Source organism: Pistacia vera, unplaced genomic scaffold (assembly GCF_008641045.1).
Source record: "Pistacia vera cultivar Batoury unplaced genomic scaffold, PisVer_v2 Contig430, whole genome shotgun sequence".
NCBI lineage: Eukaryota > Viridiplantae > Streptophyta > Magnoliopsida > Sapindales > Anacardiaceae > Pistacia > Pistacia vera.
In genome coordinates this window covers 1,251,175-1,264,680 of record NW_022196258.1, presented here as the reverse complement: position 1 = coordinate 1,264,680, position 13,506 = coordinate 1,251,175, and the positions used below count along the sequence as shown (strand labels likewise).

General features: G+C 36.8%; 3 protein-coding genes and 1 long non-coding RNA gene across 5 annotated transcripts; 3 read left to right on the top strand and 1 right to left on the bottom strand.

Moving 5' to 3' along the window:
- The first annotated feature begins 452 nt into the window (after positions 1-452).
- On the top strand, positions 453-1,624 carry LOC116143623. Its single transcript, XR_004130148.1, has 2 exons — positions 453-755; positions 871-1,624. It is a non-coding gene; the product is annotated as an uncharacterized LOC116143623 (long non-coding RNA).
- A 238-nt stretch (positions 1,625-1,862) lies between these two features.
- On the bottom strand, positions 1,863-3,810 carry LOC116143568 (probable (S)-N-methylcoclaurine 3'-hydroxylase isozyme 2). Its single transcript, XM_031429024.1, has 2 exons — positions 2,910-3,810; positions 1,863-2,732 (listed from the first exon to the last, which is right to left on the bottom strand). The coding sequence occupies exons 1-2, from the start codon at positions 3,801-3,803 to the stop codon at positions 2,127-2,129; spliced, it is 1,500 nt and encodes a 499-aa protein (XP_031284884.1). The 5' UTR covers positions 3,804-3,810; the 3' UTR covers positions 1,863-2,126.
- A 2,187-nt stretch (positions 3,811-5,997) lies between these two features.
- Positions 5,998-7,349, top strand: LOC116143475 (F-box protein SKIP23-like). Its single transcript, XM_031428934.1, has 3 exons — positions 5,998-6,832; positions 6,918-7,124; positions 7,237-7,349. The coding sequence occupies exons 1-3, from the start codon at positions 5,998-6,000 to the stop codon at positions 7,347-7,349; spliced, it is 1,155 nt and encodes a 384-aa protein (XP_031284794.1).
- Positions 7,350-10,945: 3,596 nt separating this feature from the next.
- On the top strand, positions 10,946-13,240 carry LOC116143626 (replication protein A 70 kDa DNA-binding subunit B-like). 2 transcript variants are annotated; one of them, XM_031429084.1, is made up of 3 exons: positions 10,946-11,617; positions 11,723-11,900; positions 13,119-13,240. In XM_031429084.1, the coding sequence occupies exons 1-3, from the start codon at positions 11,529-11,531 to the stop codon at positions 13,185-13,187; spliced, it is 336 nt and encodes a 111-aa protein (XP_031284944.1). In that variant the 5' UTR covers positions 10,946-11,528; the 3' UTR covers positions 13,188-13,240. The 2 variants fall into 2 exon arrangements, with proteins under 2 accessions (XP_031284944.1, XP_031284945.1); XM_031429085.1 differs by lacking the exon at positions 13,119-13,240 and adding an exon at positions 11,991-12,152 and having other exon boundaries at positions 10,947-11,617.
- Positions 13,241-13,506: the final 266 nt, after the last annotated feature.

Here is a 13,506-nt window from a genome sequence, read left to right as displayed (position 1 = left end):
TAAATTCAAAAAAGTGATTTAAATCCATAAACTCAAGATATATATATTTTGAGCAACATTTTTTCATACACCTGATGTAACAGTTCGTAACTGATTAGTTTGTAGTGGATTTCGTCTGTCCAAATGCAAATTGACCAATCATAAGCTCCCATCTGAATGTTATATAAAAAAGTTGTATGAAAAAGTTGTAATTGTAATTTTATTGATACATTTTTTTTTTTAAAAGCCTAAATAATAGTATTTTTTTACAAACTCATAGGGACAAATGGGTCATTTTATTAACCCATAACAACTTGATGGCATACTAATTATTTAATGTAAATGATTTGGGTATTTACATAATTGACTGATATTAATGAAAACCTATAATATCAAACTTTCAAGGCATTTCAATCCTGTGGAGCATGATGTGGGTAATGGGTCCAATAATCCTTATCCACATCAAGGTGGTGTGGAGGCTAGTGAGGAGGATAAAAACCCAGGTGAGAATCAAGGTTTGAGCATGTCAGCTTACTTACTTCTCGTGTTGAAGCAATGGATAAGGAATATCCCTGCCATTAATCATTATAGTGCTAAGTTGGGGGATCTAGCTTCTCCTGGAGGGAGCTCTATAAGTCGCCTATCTGCTCACTACACTGAAGCTTTGGCTCTTCGGGTTGCCAGGGCTTTGGCCTCATACTTTTCATACTACTCCTCCTCGAGATCCTGATCGGCTGGAAGATGATTCGGGTACTGCATTGAGGCTTTTGAACCAGGTGACTCCAATTCCAAAGTTCATTTATTTCACATCAAATGAGATATTGTTAAGAGCCTTTGAAGGGGAAGACAGGGTTCATATTATTGATTTTTACATCAAGCAATTTGTTTCAGAGTTTAGTAATTATGGGAGAGCAAGAAGCCCAGAACAACTCCCCCATCTTGGAGATAAGAGTTTCCAATCCGTGGAAGTACTACTCTGCCATATTTGATCCAACTGATTCTTCCCTCCCATTAGACAGCCCAGTTAGGATGAAGATAGAGGAAAATATTGTTGCTTGTGAAGGAAGTGACCGATATGAAAGGCACGATGAGTGTTTTGATAACTGAAGGAGGATGATGGAGCAAGGAGGGTTTCAATGCATGGGGATTAGCCGCTTCAGAGACAAATGCTGTTGAAGATGTACTCTTGTGAGCATTATGGTGTTAAGAAGCAAGGGCAGGATGGAGCGGCACTTACTCTAAGCTGGATGGATCAGCCTCTTTACACAGTCTCAGCCTGGGCGCCTGTTGATTTTGCCGGCAGTTCCTCTACTTTTTCTCCGCCAAGTTGATTGCTGTGGTTTTCATTTTTTTCATATATAAATCAGTAGCATACAGAGAAAGGGACACAAAACTCTTTGTAGGTAGAGAATTCTGTCATTATAATCGTTCTTTCATTCTTTTGTTGCAGATAAGATTTTTCAACTCCAATAGTGCAAGAATAATTTGTATGAATACTGTAGCTTCGTACTGATTTCAGATCTTCGCAATCGCAGGCCAGATTTCTAGATTTCAGTTTGTATTATTTGGTGTCAATTTGTGTTTATTCTTTATGTAAGATGATATTCTTTCTAGTGTTGTCAATCCAGTTCTCTTTTTTTTCATTCATCGCTATTAGAAATACGAACAATGTGTTGGAAATTTTATTTTTTATAAATGAAATGATATAATTGATTTATGTATCTAAGCCAGGCATTGGATCTTGTTTTCTCTTTTATACTTAACCTGGCTCAGATCTCATCTGAGAGGAAACAAGAGTTCCGCATAAACGAGGGTCTAGTCCAAAACTATATATGCGTCTAATAGTAGCGAGTTAGCCAAATTTTAAAGAATATAGTGACAAAACAAGATAAGTGAACAATAATCTATTTTACAATGAGAGCAATAATCTATTCTACTGTCTGTTTTATGCCAATCTTGCGTGATAAAATAAAGCAGGCAGGAAGTAAACACAATTACAATCCATCAATTACAGATACACAGAACAGCAGTGGCACTGGCACAGATTATGCTGTTCAATCAGCACAGCAAACGATCATTATATTACAAAATGACAAAGAAAATAAATGATAAGAGAACCCTCTCGATCACGCTAGCAAACTTCAAGCTTATATTTTAGCTTTAGGAATGAGAAGTAGAGGTTGCTCCTTGCATAAAGTCAGATCAACCTTCTCGGTCATGTCCAGGTCTTTTGGATCCCTACCATAAGGAAGAGACCAATCAAAGAAATGGATCAGGGAAGCAAGAATCAATGGAACATGCTTTGTAGCCATGGGCATACCAGGGCATATTCTCCTTCCAGAGCCAAAAGGTATGAATTCAAAATCATTCCCTTTGAAATCCAAATTTGAGTCCAAGAATCTCTCTGGTTTATAGACCAAAGGATCTTCCCAAATTTTAGGATCTTGTCCGATGGCCCAAATATTTATCAACACTTGACAGTTCTTTGGTATGGTATATGTCATCACTTCACATGACTCCACAGCGCGGTGAGGAAGGAGTAACGGTCCAGGTGGGTGCAACCTTAGAGTTTCTTTGACACAGGCTTGAAGGAATGTTAGCTTTGGTACATGTGATTCCTTTATTAAGTCTTGGCCAATTTCTTTCTTCAGTTCTTCCTCAACTTTCTTCATGCATTTCGGATGCTTTAGAAGTTCTGCTAGAGTCCACTCTACAGTTGAACTACTAGTATCTGTGCCAGCAGATAACAGCTCCTGCGAAAACATTTTTTCATAAAATTTGTATCTCAAGCTAATAGCCTCAACAAATTTAAGAGCAATGTTACTTGGAAAAATAATAGAATATTCTTTCAGAAATGAATAAATGAAGCTTTCTTAGTTCATATTCATGTATAACATATGTATGTACAGAAAAAGAGAGAGAGATCAAACCAGAAGCAGGATATTGATTTGAAGATCTGAAGAACCGTTTTTGATGAGGGCGTCCAGAAAATCTTGTTGGCTTGAAGCATCACCTGACATAACCTCTCTCCTTTCTTTTATGATAGGCTCCCATATTTCACTAGCCTTATCAAAAAAATCATTAGACTTCTTTCGTAATCTTTGGAGATCCAGTCCAGCAAGAATTGGATAAAAATCAGAAATATTTGGTGTTGCAGCTACTTCCATGATATTCCTCATTAGTCCACTGATCCCTCCTTTTAAACTCTCATGCTCTAAGCTTATGAGATCCCTTGAAACCAATATGTTACTCAACATGTTAAACAAAGTAGCAAATACTACCTGTCTTATTTTCACCACATCCCCTTGCATTTTACTGATAAATCCGACCATGTCAACCACCTTTTTCTCTCTTATAAAGGCTTGAGACTCTATTGCTTTACTTGAGAAAAGCGTGGTTCGGTAAAGAGTACGTAAAAGCTTCCAACTATTGTTGCACTCAAGATTCCATCCAAGAGATAAATTGTTGTGTTCCAAACTCTTGGCTGGTGCCACATGAGGAACATATCTACCTGATAAAATGCGGTCATGGGTTTTCAGGATTTGAATTGCAGCCTCTTGTGATGATCCTACTACCACAAGTTGGTTTCCAAGTCTTAGTGAGAAGAGTGGCCCGTAGGTTTGTGCTAGTTTAGTTAGTGTGATATGAGGCTTATCTCCCACTTGGAGAAGGTCGCCTAAAATTGGCCATGAATATGGTCCTGGTGGAAGTGGTGGTTGTTTAGCCTGTGACCGAGTTTTGAAAGACTTGAGAATGAACAAGAAAAGAGGAATTAGAAGGAGAATGGTAAAGAAAACATCAGTTTTAATAACAATGTGATCCATGAAAGTATGTCTTGAAGTTGGTGTGTTAATGAATGACCTATCATTTAAATAGGTGGATGCAGGAATATTGGCTTGTCATCAGAGTCAATTCTCTAATCCAACACTGGACCCACTCAATAATGCAACAATCAAGTGAAGTAACCCCACCTCCAGCATTATTGGCATAGATTTTGGATGACTCTCCTTTGTTTATATGCCCTGTAAGATAAAGAAATTAGAAAGGGTTAAACCCTGTTCTTTAAACTATTATTTCCCTGGAGTCTTTTTGGCATTTGATAAAACTAACCCTTCAATAACAAATCCGGGAAAGGTAGTAGCTGCTTTGCTTTATTGAAGCAAGAGTATCAATAGAAAATCTCGATAGTGGGTGCACTTAACCCTTACCCATATATATATATATATATATATATATATATATAAACAAAGTGGTCCCTTTTGTATTTGTTGTGATATTCATCTTGTACGAAAAGAAACCATTTGACGCTGATCTGTTAGATGAAACTTGCAAGAAAACATCAAACTTTACAATCTCTGCGAGAGTAGTTTAAGATGAAATCCTTTTAGTTCCAACCAAGACCATTAATAATATGAAAGAGGTTGCTATGATGAGAAACTAGCACACTAGGGTCTGGCAAATTACCTGGGGGGCTTCCACCAGCTATGAAGAATTGTATGAGATGTGAACCGAGTAAGCCGATGTAGAAGAGCTATTCAAAGGAAAGTATACGAGGAGTAAAATCAAGATATATAATTTATGGTTGAGCTTTACACGGTACCGGAGTTTGCTTCATAATGGTTTATAATGTTGTATTTTTATAGTCTAAACCTTGGATGCCAGTTAATTAATCTCTATGGTGAATTCTTCTCCTTTTCAAGCATATCCAAAATCAATGGAAGTGCTATCATGCTCACAAGAACTTAAATTCTCCATTCATAATGCTATTAGATCCACACAGAAGGGCAATGAAGTGGATGTATTCAACAGTTAACTGCATATATATCAAAACAAAAATGCTATCCTTACAAAACAATACAAAGAGAGCTACAAAGTGACATCAGCAATAAGAAAAAAATAAAGAAAAAACGGAAAAAGAAGGAGAGAGAGAGAGAGAAAAAAATCATGAAGATGAAGGGTGAAAATTGTCTTTATATGCCCTCTTTGTTTTTGTCTTTGTAAGACTAGTACTGTCCATATCAAAATCCATGAAATGGATGAAAGAAAGTTGTGCAACTGTTGATGGACAAATATTATTAACAAGTTATAATAATTTGGTAGATATAGCTAAAAAATTCAAAAATGTGATTGAAGTGAAAGGAGTTGCGATCATCAGAGCGTCGCGGAGCAACTGTGAAAGTGTGAAGTGAAGTTAAGAAAGGGTGAAAGAGTTGGGGATTGAAAATTGAAATTTTAGGGATTTAGAACTTTGTAATTGAACCGGTTCAACGGATGAGTCAGCAAACCGTCGATTCAATCTTGAGTTGCCAACTGTCCACTCAATTCATCCCAAGTCAATTTAGTTCAAAAGAAAAAACGAGTTTCAGGGTATTATTGAACCGGTTATGTCTGATTCCTAGTTGACCAGTCAGACCGACTGGTTCAATCCGATTTTCAGAATACTGATTAATACTTATATCTATATTGCTTATAACATGATATATCCTATTGGAAAACTTCTTCTTCCATTAATCTATCTTTCAGTTCTAAAAAGTACTTCTACTTTGTTGTTCTATAAATTGAACAAACAAATAAAAATTAGGGTGTAGAACATAAAAGTGGAGTGTTAAAAGTATTTGAAAAGAAAAAAGAATTAAAAGGTAAGTTTAATATTTAATATAAGATAAATTTATGATTACAAAAAAAATGAGTTTTCTCTCAACCCCTGAGGTTTAATCAAATAACAAAAGTTCAACTTAGACTTCAAAACAAGATAATTTTTGTTATTTGATTATAGTTGAGGGAGATTTTTTGTGATAAACTACCCCAAAGCAAAATCATTAAAAATTAAGAATTATTAGTCTATGAGGAAACTGCTCATCCTTGCAAATGCCTTTACCAGCCTAGCTTCTGCAGCCGCACGTCTCAGTGTTTGGATATTAAATAACTTGTTTTCACTTTAGAATTAGGAAATAGAATCCAACTGAAACTTATAATCCTTACCCGTATGGGAATGGGATTGTATTTTTACATATAAGTATGTGGACGTCTAGTTTCCTGGCTTATCTTTGCAATTACTCCTCTACTGTCTTTGTATCTGAACTTGACAATAATGACGCCCAATTGGGCAGAACTTATGAGGATCTTTTGGTTGAAATTGTTCGGCGAATAAGATTGCGGGAGGATTTTGTTTCTTTTCGTTGTGTTTGTAGATCATGGAAATCAGTTGCAGTGGAAGAAAATTTCCGGTACAAGTCCATTCAGCTTCCATGGCTTTTGCTTCCACCACAAAAGTGCAGCCATGTACGTGATTTCTATCTTATCTCCAATAAAGGTATTTATCGTAAAGTTATACTCCCAGAATCCATCGCTAGAAATTGTTATTCTTCAAAGGGTTGGCTTATTACAATTGCTCCAGATTTGAGCATGAGTCTTGTACATCCTTTTTTCCATGTTGAAAATAATTCCCTTAAACCCCATCTTCAAATTAAACCTCCCCATATCAAGACCATTAAAAATTGGGTTAAGCTTAAAACTCTTAAAATATATGTTTATTTCATTTGGAAATTCATATTATCATCGAGTCCTTTATCGACTTCAGATTATACATTGATGATTATTTATGGAGGAACTGGGAAGTTGGCATATTTTAGACCAGGCGATAAGGCTTGGAACATATTAGACCTTGAGTACGGCTATTTTTGGGATGTTGTGTATTACCATGGACGGTTTTATGCTATAAATTCTCTCAGTGAACTCAAGACTTATCATATTAGTAGTGGCAAAGACAATACCAGCACCAAGGTAGAAAAAGTTTCACAGTTGCCACTTCCAGGGTGGTTGTTGGATAAAGCTTATATTGTGGAATCAGGAGGTGCTTGTACGAGAAGGGTGGCTGGATCGGAGAACGTTTGGGTTCACAGTTTTTGAGTTTGACATTTCCACAAACACATGGACAGAAGTGAAGAATTTGGGGAATAGAGCTCTATTTTTAGGCCATAGTTCTTCATTATCAATTGAAGCATCCGAAGCGACTGGATGCAAACCTAATTGCATATACTTCACTGATGACTGCGTGGAAAAATATGTGGAAGAGCGAAATGGAGGAGGGAAAGATATGGGAATTTATAATATGGAAGATGGGAGTGTCACGCCATTTTTCATAGGTAATTCCTTCAACCGTATTACTCCACCAATGTGGGTTGAGTTGAGCAGAGTTTCTAGCTTTTTTTTTTTTTTTTTGGATTTCTGAAATAAGTTCTTTACCATTTATGATAGTCGTTTATGTTACAATGTTGAGTATTGACATAAATATACAAGATATTGATTCGGATTCATGTGAGTTGAGCAAAGTTGCTGCAGATCTTTTAGGCCTTCGTTTATATTCATGAGTTTATTTATTTATTTATAATTCTTTTGAGTTTTAATTATGACAGAAAAGCATTTTGTTTATATACTTATAATCTATAATTGAAATCCTAATATTCAATCTGAAAATTCATCACATTATACCTAGGGTCACTAGATTGGGAAAAATACTCGCAATTCATAACATTTTAATCAACATCAGACAGATTATTTGCCATGTTCTGCAAGAAAAACTGTATGCAATCGTTTGCATAAAAGATAAAAAGAACATCAACCGTGCTCCTAATCATATTCACTTCCTGCTTTCAGAGTTTCAGTTGTCTTCCTTATTAAGAAGCGTCCACGCATAGCAATGATAAGGCAAATCGAGTACCAGCTTGTCAGCAAGTAGTCCTTTATCTAGCCATTCCCTTATACTAACATTTGTATTGAGCCATATAAAGCGCCTGTAAAATTATCTCTTGAAGGCAAATACAGTAATAATTTGCTAAAATATGCACCCAATCCGAGTTCCTCTGCATTGAATCTACAGGGTAAATCATTGAGTCGTGCAGGCGAATAATGACAGCTCATTACCAATATCAGCTGTGACTTGCCAGAGTTTCTTGACTTCGAAGTTACTGCAGCGCACCATTCGTCTAAAAGGGTTCCTAAATTGGTCATTGTAATGAGTTGAGATTAAAGGAAGAGAAGAGGATACTCATAATCTTGGATGATGTTTGGCCAAATCTTGACTTGACAACAATAGGAATTCCTTTTGGGGTTGCAAAATCTTTCTAACCACAAGTTTGTCTTGTAATGAGTTGTCAATGTCAAATTCCACTAAATAATCTCAATGAAAAAGAAGGGTTGAGTTTACTTAAAGGTTATGCAGGTATGAGTCTCCCACCTTGAATGATACGGCAAGTTAAAGTTGTTGGAGAATGCAAGGGTTTGCCTTTGGCAATTGTATCAACTGGGTGTGCTTTAAGAGAAAAAGCCATCGGTGAATGGAAAGAAGCGCTTTGAACTTTAAAAATGTCAAAACTTATGTTATAGAGAATATTGTGGATAAAGATGTTTATGCTTGTCTTCAATTGAGTTATGATTATTTGAAGAGCGAGCAGATCAAGTCTTATTTCTTATTGTGTTGGCTGTTTCCTGAAGTCGATGAAATTGATTTAGAGGAATTGGTAAGATATGAAATGGGGTTAGGTTTGAATCAAGGGGTTGATAACCTCAAAGCTTCTTGTTTGTTATTAGATGCTGGTGAAGAAGATTTTATTAAAATGCATGATGTGGTTCATGATTTTGCGCTCTGGATGGCATCCAAGCAGAACCACGCATTCTTGGTTAAAGCGAGTGGCCAAAAGCAGAGAGCCAGGAACAATACATGGCAATCAATTTGGTAGAAATGAGAGGGCGTAGAATACTTGCTGATGGTTTGATATACCCAAATCTCAAAATTTTGCTGTTGGAATATTATTATTTAACAGATCCATTTTTATGAAGAGATGAAAGCACTGAAAGTTGTTACTCTTTTAACTTATGGGCAGTTGTCAATGAAATCAATTCAATTCCCGACTGCATCTGAGATATCTTCCCTTGGAAAGCTGAAAAGGCTTGAGATTCTTAGTTTAGAAGGTTCTGTATTTGATGAATTACCAGATGAACTATGGCAACTCAGTTAAGATTGTTGGATTTGTTTTACTCTTCTACTTTGAAAAGGCATATCAACAGTACACCCATCATCAGTTTTTAAAAAACACTCTCAAAACATTGAATACATTGAGCATCTTATAAAATAAGAGGAATAAAGAATGTTTATCTACAGATGCAGAGCCCATAAATATTGATGACAGGAATAAAGATGGATCATCTCCCATAGAGCCTCCAAAATTTCTAGAATACACCTTTATCATGAAGTAATGCTCGAGCAAAAGCCAAAGGAAGAAGAAGATCATTAAACAAGAACATTAGAAGATCAACCATTATATATATAATATATGGTGCTTCATAATTTATTTTCATAATCGATCTATCATCATCTCTCTTAACATACTTCAACTACTTTCACACTAGCTAGCTATAGCCACAACATAAGGCTTATAAAAGCTAGCACAACACAAAATATTATTAAGCTACACACATATATATGAAGCTTCAAGCCATTGAACTATGGGTGATGATGTGGGTGCGGTTTGTGTGGGTCGTGGGGGCCTGGTCCTGGTGGAGGCGGTCCATGGGGCCCTGGTGGAGGAGGGCCTGGCTGATGAGGAGGCGGTGGTCCGGGCGGTGGTGCTTGCGGAGGCGGCGGTCCATGGGGTCCTGGAGGAGGTGGACCGTGTGGTGGATCATGGGGTGGAGGATGATGCATCTTTTCTCTTAACTTGTTTTCTAACTGGTTGATTTGTGGCGAAATGTTGATAGAGAGTTGATATAAAACAAGAATAAGGTTTCAGATTTATAACATAATGTCTCTACATTCAACAACCAGTCACACATCGTTTCAACTACAATTCAATCGTAAAAAATTAAATTCTAGGGGGGATTTTTCCTGTACTGATCATGCTGTGGCTGTTGCTAATTGGACCGGCTGATAAGAAATGAAGGTTCTGGTAAAAGATAAGTTAAAAAACATTATCTTCAACACTATCTCTTTCAGAAGGGTCTCGATCTCGGGTCATCTATCTTCAATTCTTGGCTCTATTGACAAATGGCAACATGATATTATGCACATATCACTAGTCTGTTCTTTTCCAACGTAAAAATCGTGTCATAATAATGTCAATTTGCATTGCCGACACTATGCAAAAAAACGTTCTTCATTAATGTTCATGTGCAAGTTTTTTGTCTATGGTATACATGTGCATGTGGAATGGTTAATTGGGTTCTTTTGTAAGTTTTGTGATTTTTGGCACTCAAAATTAGGCCACGGAAGGATCATATTTACATGATATATTACATTAGATTTAATTAATTGTACATCTACCTATAGCTAATTGATGATCAATCCATCCTCACTGATTTTCATCTAAACAATCTCTTGTTGTTGTATCGCCACTAAATCTGTAGACGCCAGAAAAACTCCAACCAAACCCATCTCCTTAATCCCCCTTTTCTCCACTAATCCTACCAACACATGTGAATTAATATCATGTCTTCTTCCTACCAATATAGGTAGAATGTCTCCAAAAACCCTACGATCAAATAAGAGAGCGACTATACAGGGAGTCATTTTGAGGATATTGTTCACCACTCTCTTCATTAAGAGGGGTGATATTGTTTTCTTGAATGGGATGATCATTAATCACTACAAGAAAAAATGTTTTCAGTGACAGAAAATTTGACAAAATTTATTGACTGTTCTAAAAAAGGGTCAAAAAAAATTAATCCTTAAAAATAAGTTCTTGATAGTTAATAGTTGTCAAGGATTTTGTAAAAAATAAATTGTACAAATTTTTTTTCTTAGCTATTATAGTCTTCATCTTTGACAATTGTTGACCGTGAAGGATTAAGTTAAAAAAAAAAAAAAAAAAAAAATTGCACTAGGGAAAAGTTTCCCACCTCAAAATTTTCAAATTTTCATTTAAGGCAAATTCCCCCACCCTTTTTCCGTTAAGTCAGAGCTGGTGTAGGGTTATAAAATATTAAAATAACCCATTTCTTCCGCCCAAAAACTCAGAAAATTTTCCCTCTCTTCCGCCTAAAATCTCTCTTTCTTGCTCTTCCACTTATCAAAATCCCACTCAACAATTGATCTTTTATTAAACGCACGCTTGATTGATCCAGTCACGTGATCGAAATAATAGCCAGATGAAGAAACCTTACGCTGGTTGTGAACTTGATCTTGAGTATCGACATCCACGGAGTCGTTTTCTTGTCCTTCATTGACGTTTTTGAGTTCATCGATCTTGTCCTCGATGGAGGAACTGAAGCCCTCGGAATCGGAGGCATCATCATTTAGCAGAGGCTTGGGGCGGTCAAGGAGGTGTTGCGGTTGAGAGAGATGCGTGTGGAGGGGAGAAACTGAGAGAAGGAGGAGGAGCGCGGCGATAACGGCGCACACGTGTGACGGGGCCGGCGATGAGATCTGAGACTTCGTAGCATTTCCGCCGTTAAAGATACCGGAAGATGGTGACAGTGACGGAAATGATTGATGGTGTTATTTTGCTAAGAGAGAAGGTGAGCTGAGATTTGGAGCTCGTTGTTTATCTTGTGTAATGGCAGTTTGTGCCTGCTGCTTCGTGAAGCCTAAACAAGAAGTAGTTGCTAAATCTGCTGCTCAAATAGTTCATGAACAGCATGGAAAGTGAGTATTTTTCCTTTTTTTTTTTTAATGTAACCCAAATGTTGTGTATTTTGTTGGGTTTTGGCTAAGTAATTAAATGTTGATGTTTTATTTGCTAAATCTCAGTATGGCTCCTGCCGCCCGAATGGCTATGACTAGAAGAGTTCATCCTCTTGTTTCCTTGAATCCCTACCAAGGCAATTGGACAATAAAAGTTCGTGTTACAAGCAAAGGGAACATGCTTACTTACAAGAATGCAAGAGGAGAAGGGTGTGTCTTCAATGTGGAGTTAACAGATCAAGATGTAAGTCAAAAAGTTAATATGCGTAAACAATTTTTCCTTTAGGGTCATGTGTATGTGAAATTATAATAATGTTAGGGGTGTTTCTCGTAGGCAGGAGATGTATGGGTTGCCTATTTGTAGTCGTAATATGAGGATTGGTGGGGCTGATGGGTTTGGTGATTGTGTTGGGATGGTTAATAGTTGCTGGGAGTTACCAAATATTGTGTTAGCTGGTGCAATTGCAGTCAGAATCTGTATATATAAAGGGCAGTATAGTGGTCTGCTAAACTACTTGATACTTTTTCCTTTTGTTTTCTAGATGGTTATTTTGGTGATTATGCAGATCTGAAATTTACTGGGGTTTTGTTGCACTGGTTAGAATGGACAGCAGTTGTATATGGCTGTTTATATTTTGATTTTTGCTGTCATTGTATAGGGCTGGGAGCGCAACAGAATGGATCATTGCTTATATGCTTTTCCCCTGCTTTTGCTTGTGATAATAGCGCTAAAATCTTATACAGCAGGAATTTGTTTTTTGTCTTGGGATTGCTGGGTTTTATAGACTATTTTTGTAGTGCTGAGTTTAGGGGGCAGCATGTTTTTTGCTGGTTTTGTGGATACTGCTGTCCGTGTAAAGGGTCTGCTTTTTTTTTTTTTTTTTAAGCAATCTAGAGTGCTTTTTGCTCTGTTGTAGATTGCTTTGCTGCTGGGCAACAGGTTTGGATGTCTTTCTTTGTGAACCTTTTTTGGTTGTTCCGTAGCTCTTTGGCTTGTCAAGGGGTTGGCGATAGGTTGTATTTTGTTATTCTTTAATTAAATTATTATCTTTTAACATGTTAGTGATGAATGGCTAACAAACGAAATCTTGACCGTGTGAAAACTGTCAACAATTTGGCTAACATTCTAAAAAAATTGAAATTTCGTCTAAATTCTTAACAGTTATTGAAATGTCAAGGATTTGGTACAAATTCTACTAAATCTTTTATAGTTATTGAACTGTTAAGAGGTCTTTGATAGTTTGAAAACTGTCATGACCCTTTCTTGATACTTCAAAAATTGTCATTGTACCTACTTCTTGACGGGGAATCCCCTTCAAGAAAGGCTTTTTTCCTTATAGTGAATGAAGTATTCTTCCGAAAAGCCATCGAACAAATGTCGTCGTGCATTGAAGCGTAAGAAGAAATGGCTGTGTAGAACTGCACTGACATGAACCCTCTATTTTGTCTTTGGCAATTGTAGAAAGAACTGATGATGGGATCGATTTTGTTTGGTTCATCATTCGAAGTTGGTAGCTTGGAGACATCATGATTTGGGATGATTAGAGGCATGGAGAGTCCAATATATTCCTCCAGATTCATAACACAGATTCATAACACAGATGCCTACATGATTTCTTGGGGGATTGGAGGCTTGAAGAATGTTGAGAATTGTTGGGACATTATGAAGCTCATGAATGCATACAAGAAGGCGAAGCTCGGATTAGCGTACATAATTTTGGATGGTCAGGTTTCTTTAGGCTGCATATCTTCTTAAAGAATCACTACTAACTCTTACTAATGGAACCACAATGGTGGACTGCAACATTGCTGTTAGCACCATGATTCCATAGCACTCTGCTGTAATTGAC

Coding starts and splice junctions, on each gene's coding strand:
- LOC116143568 (XM_031429024.1), bottom strand. CDS start 3,803: ATGGATCACATTGTTATTAAAACTGATGTTTTCTTTACCATTCTCCTT. Junction 2,733..2,909: donor AAATCAATATCCTGCTTCTG/GTTTGATCTCTC, acceptor ATGTTTTCGCAG/GAGCTGTTATCTGCTGGCAC.
- LOC116143475 (XM_031428934.1), top strand. CDS start 5,998: ATGTGGACGTCTAGTTTCCTGGCTTATCTTTGCAATTACTCCTCTACT. Junction 6,833..6,917: donor TTATATTGTGGAATCAGGAG/GTGCTTGTACGA, acceptor ACACATGGACAG/AAGTGAAGAATTTGGGGAAT. Junction 7,125..7,236: donor TGTCACGCCATTTTTCATAG/GTAATTCCTTCA, acceptor CATTTATGATAG/TCGTTTATGTTACAATGTTG.
- LOC116143626 (XM_031429084.1), top strand. CDS start 11,529: ATGGCAGTTTGTGCCTGCTGCTTCGTGAAGCCTAAACAAGAAGTAGTT. Junction 11,618..11,722: donor GTTCATGAACAGCATGGAAA/GTGAGTATTTTT, acceptor GCTAAATCTCAG/TATGGCTCCTGCCGCCCGAA. Junction 11,901..13,118: donor TGGAGTTAACAGATCAAGAT/GTAAGTCAAAAA, acceptor TGGCAATTGTAG/AAAGAACTGATGATGGGATC.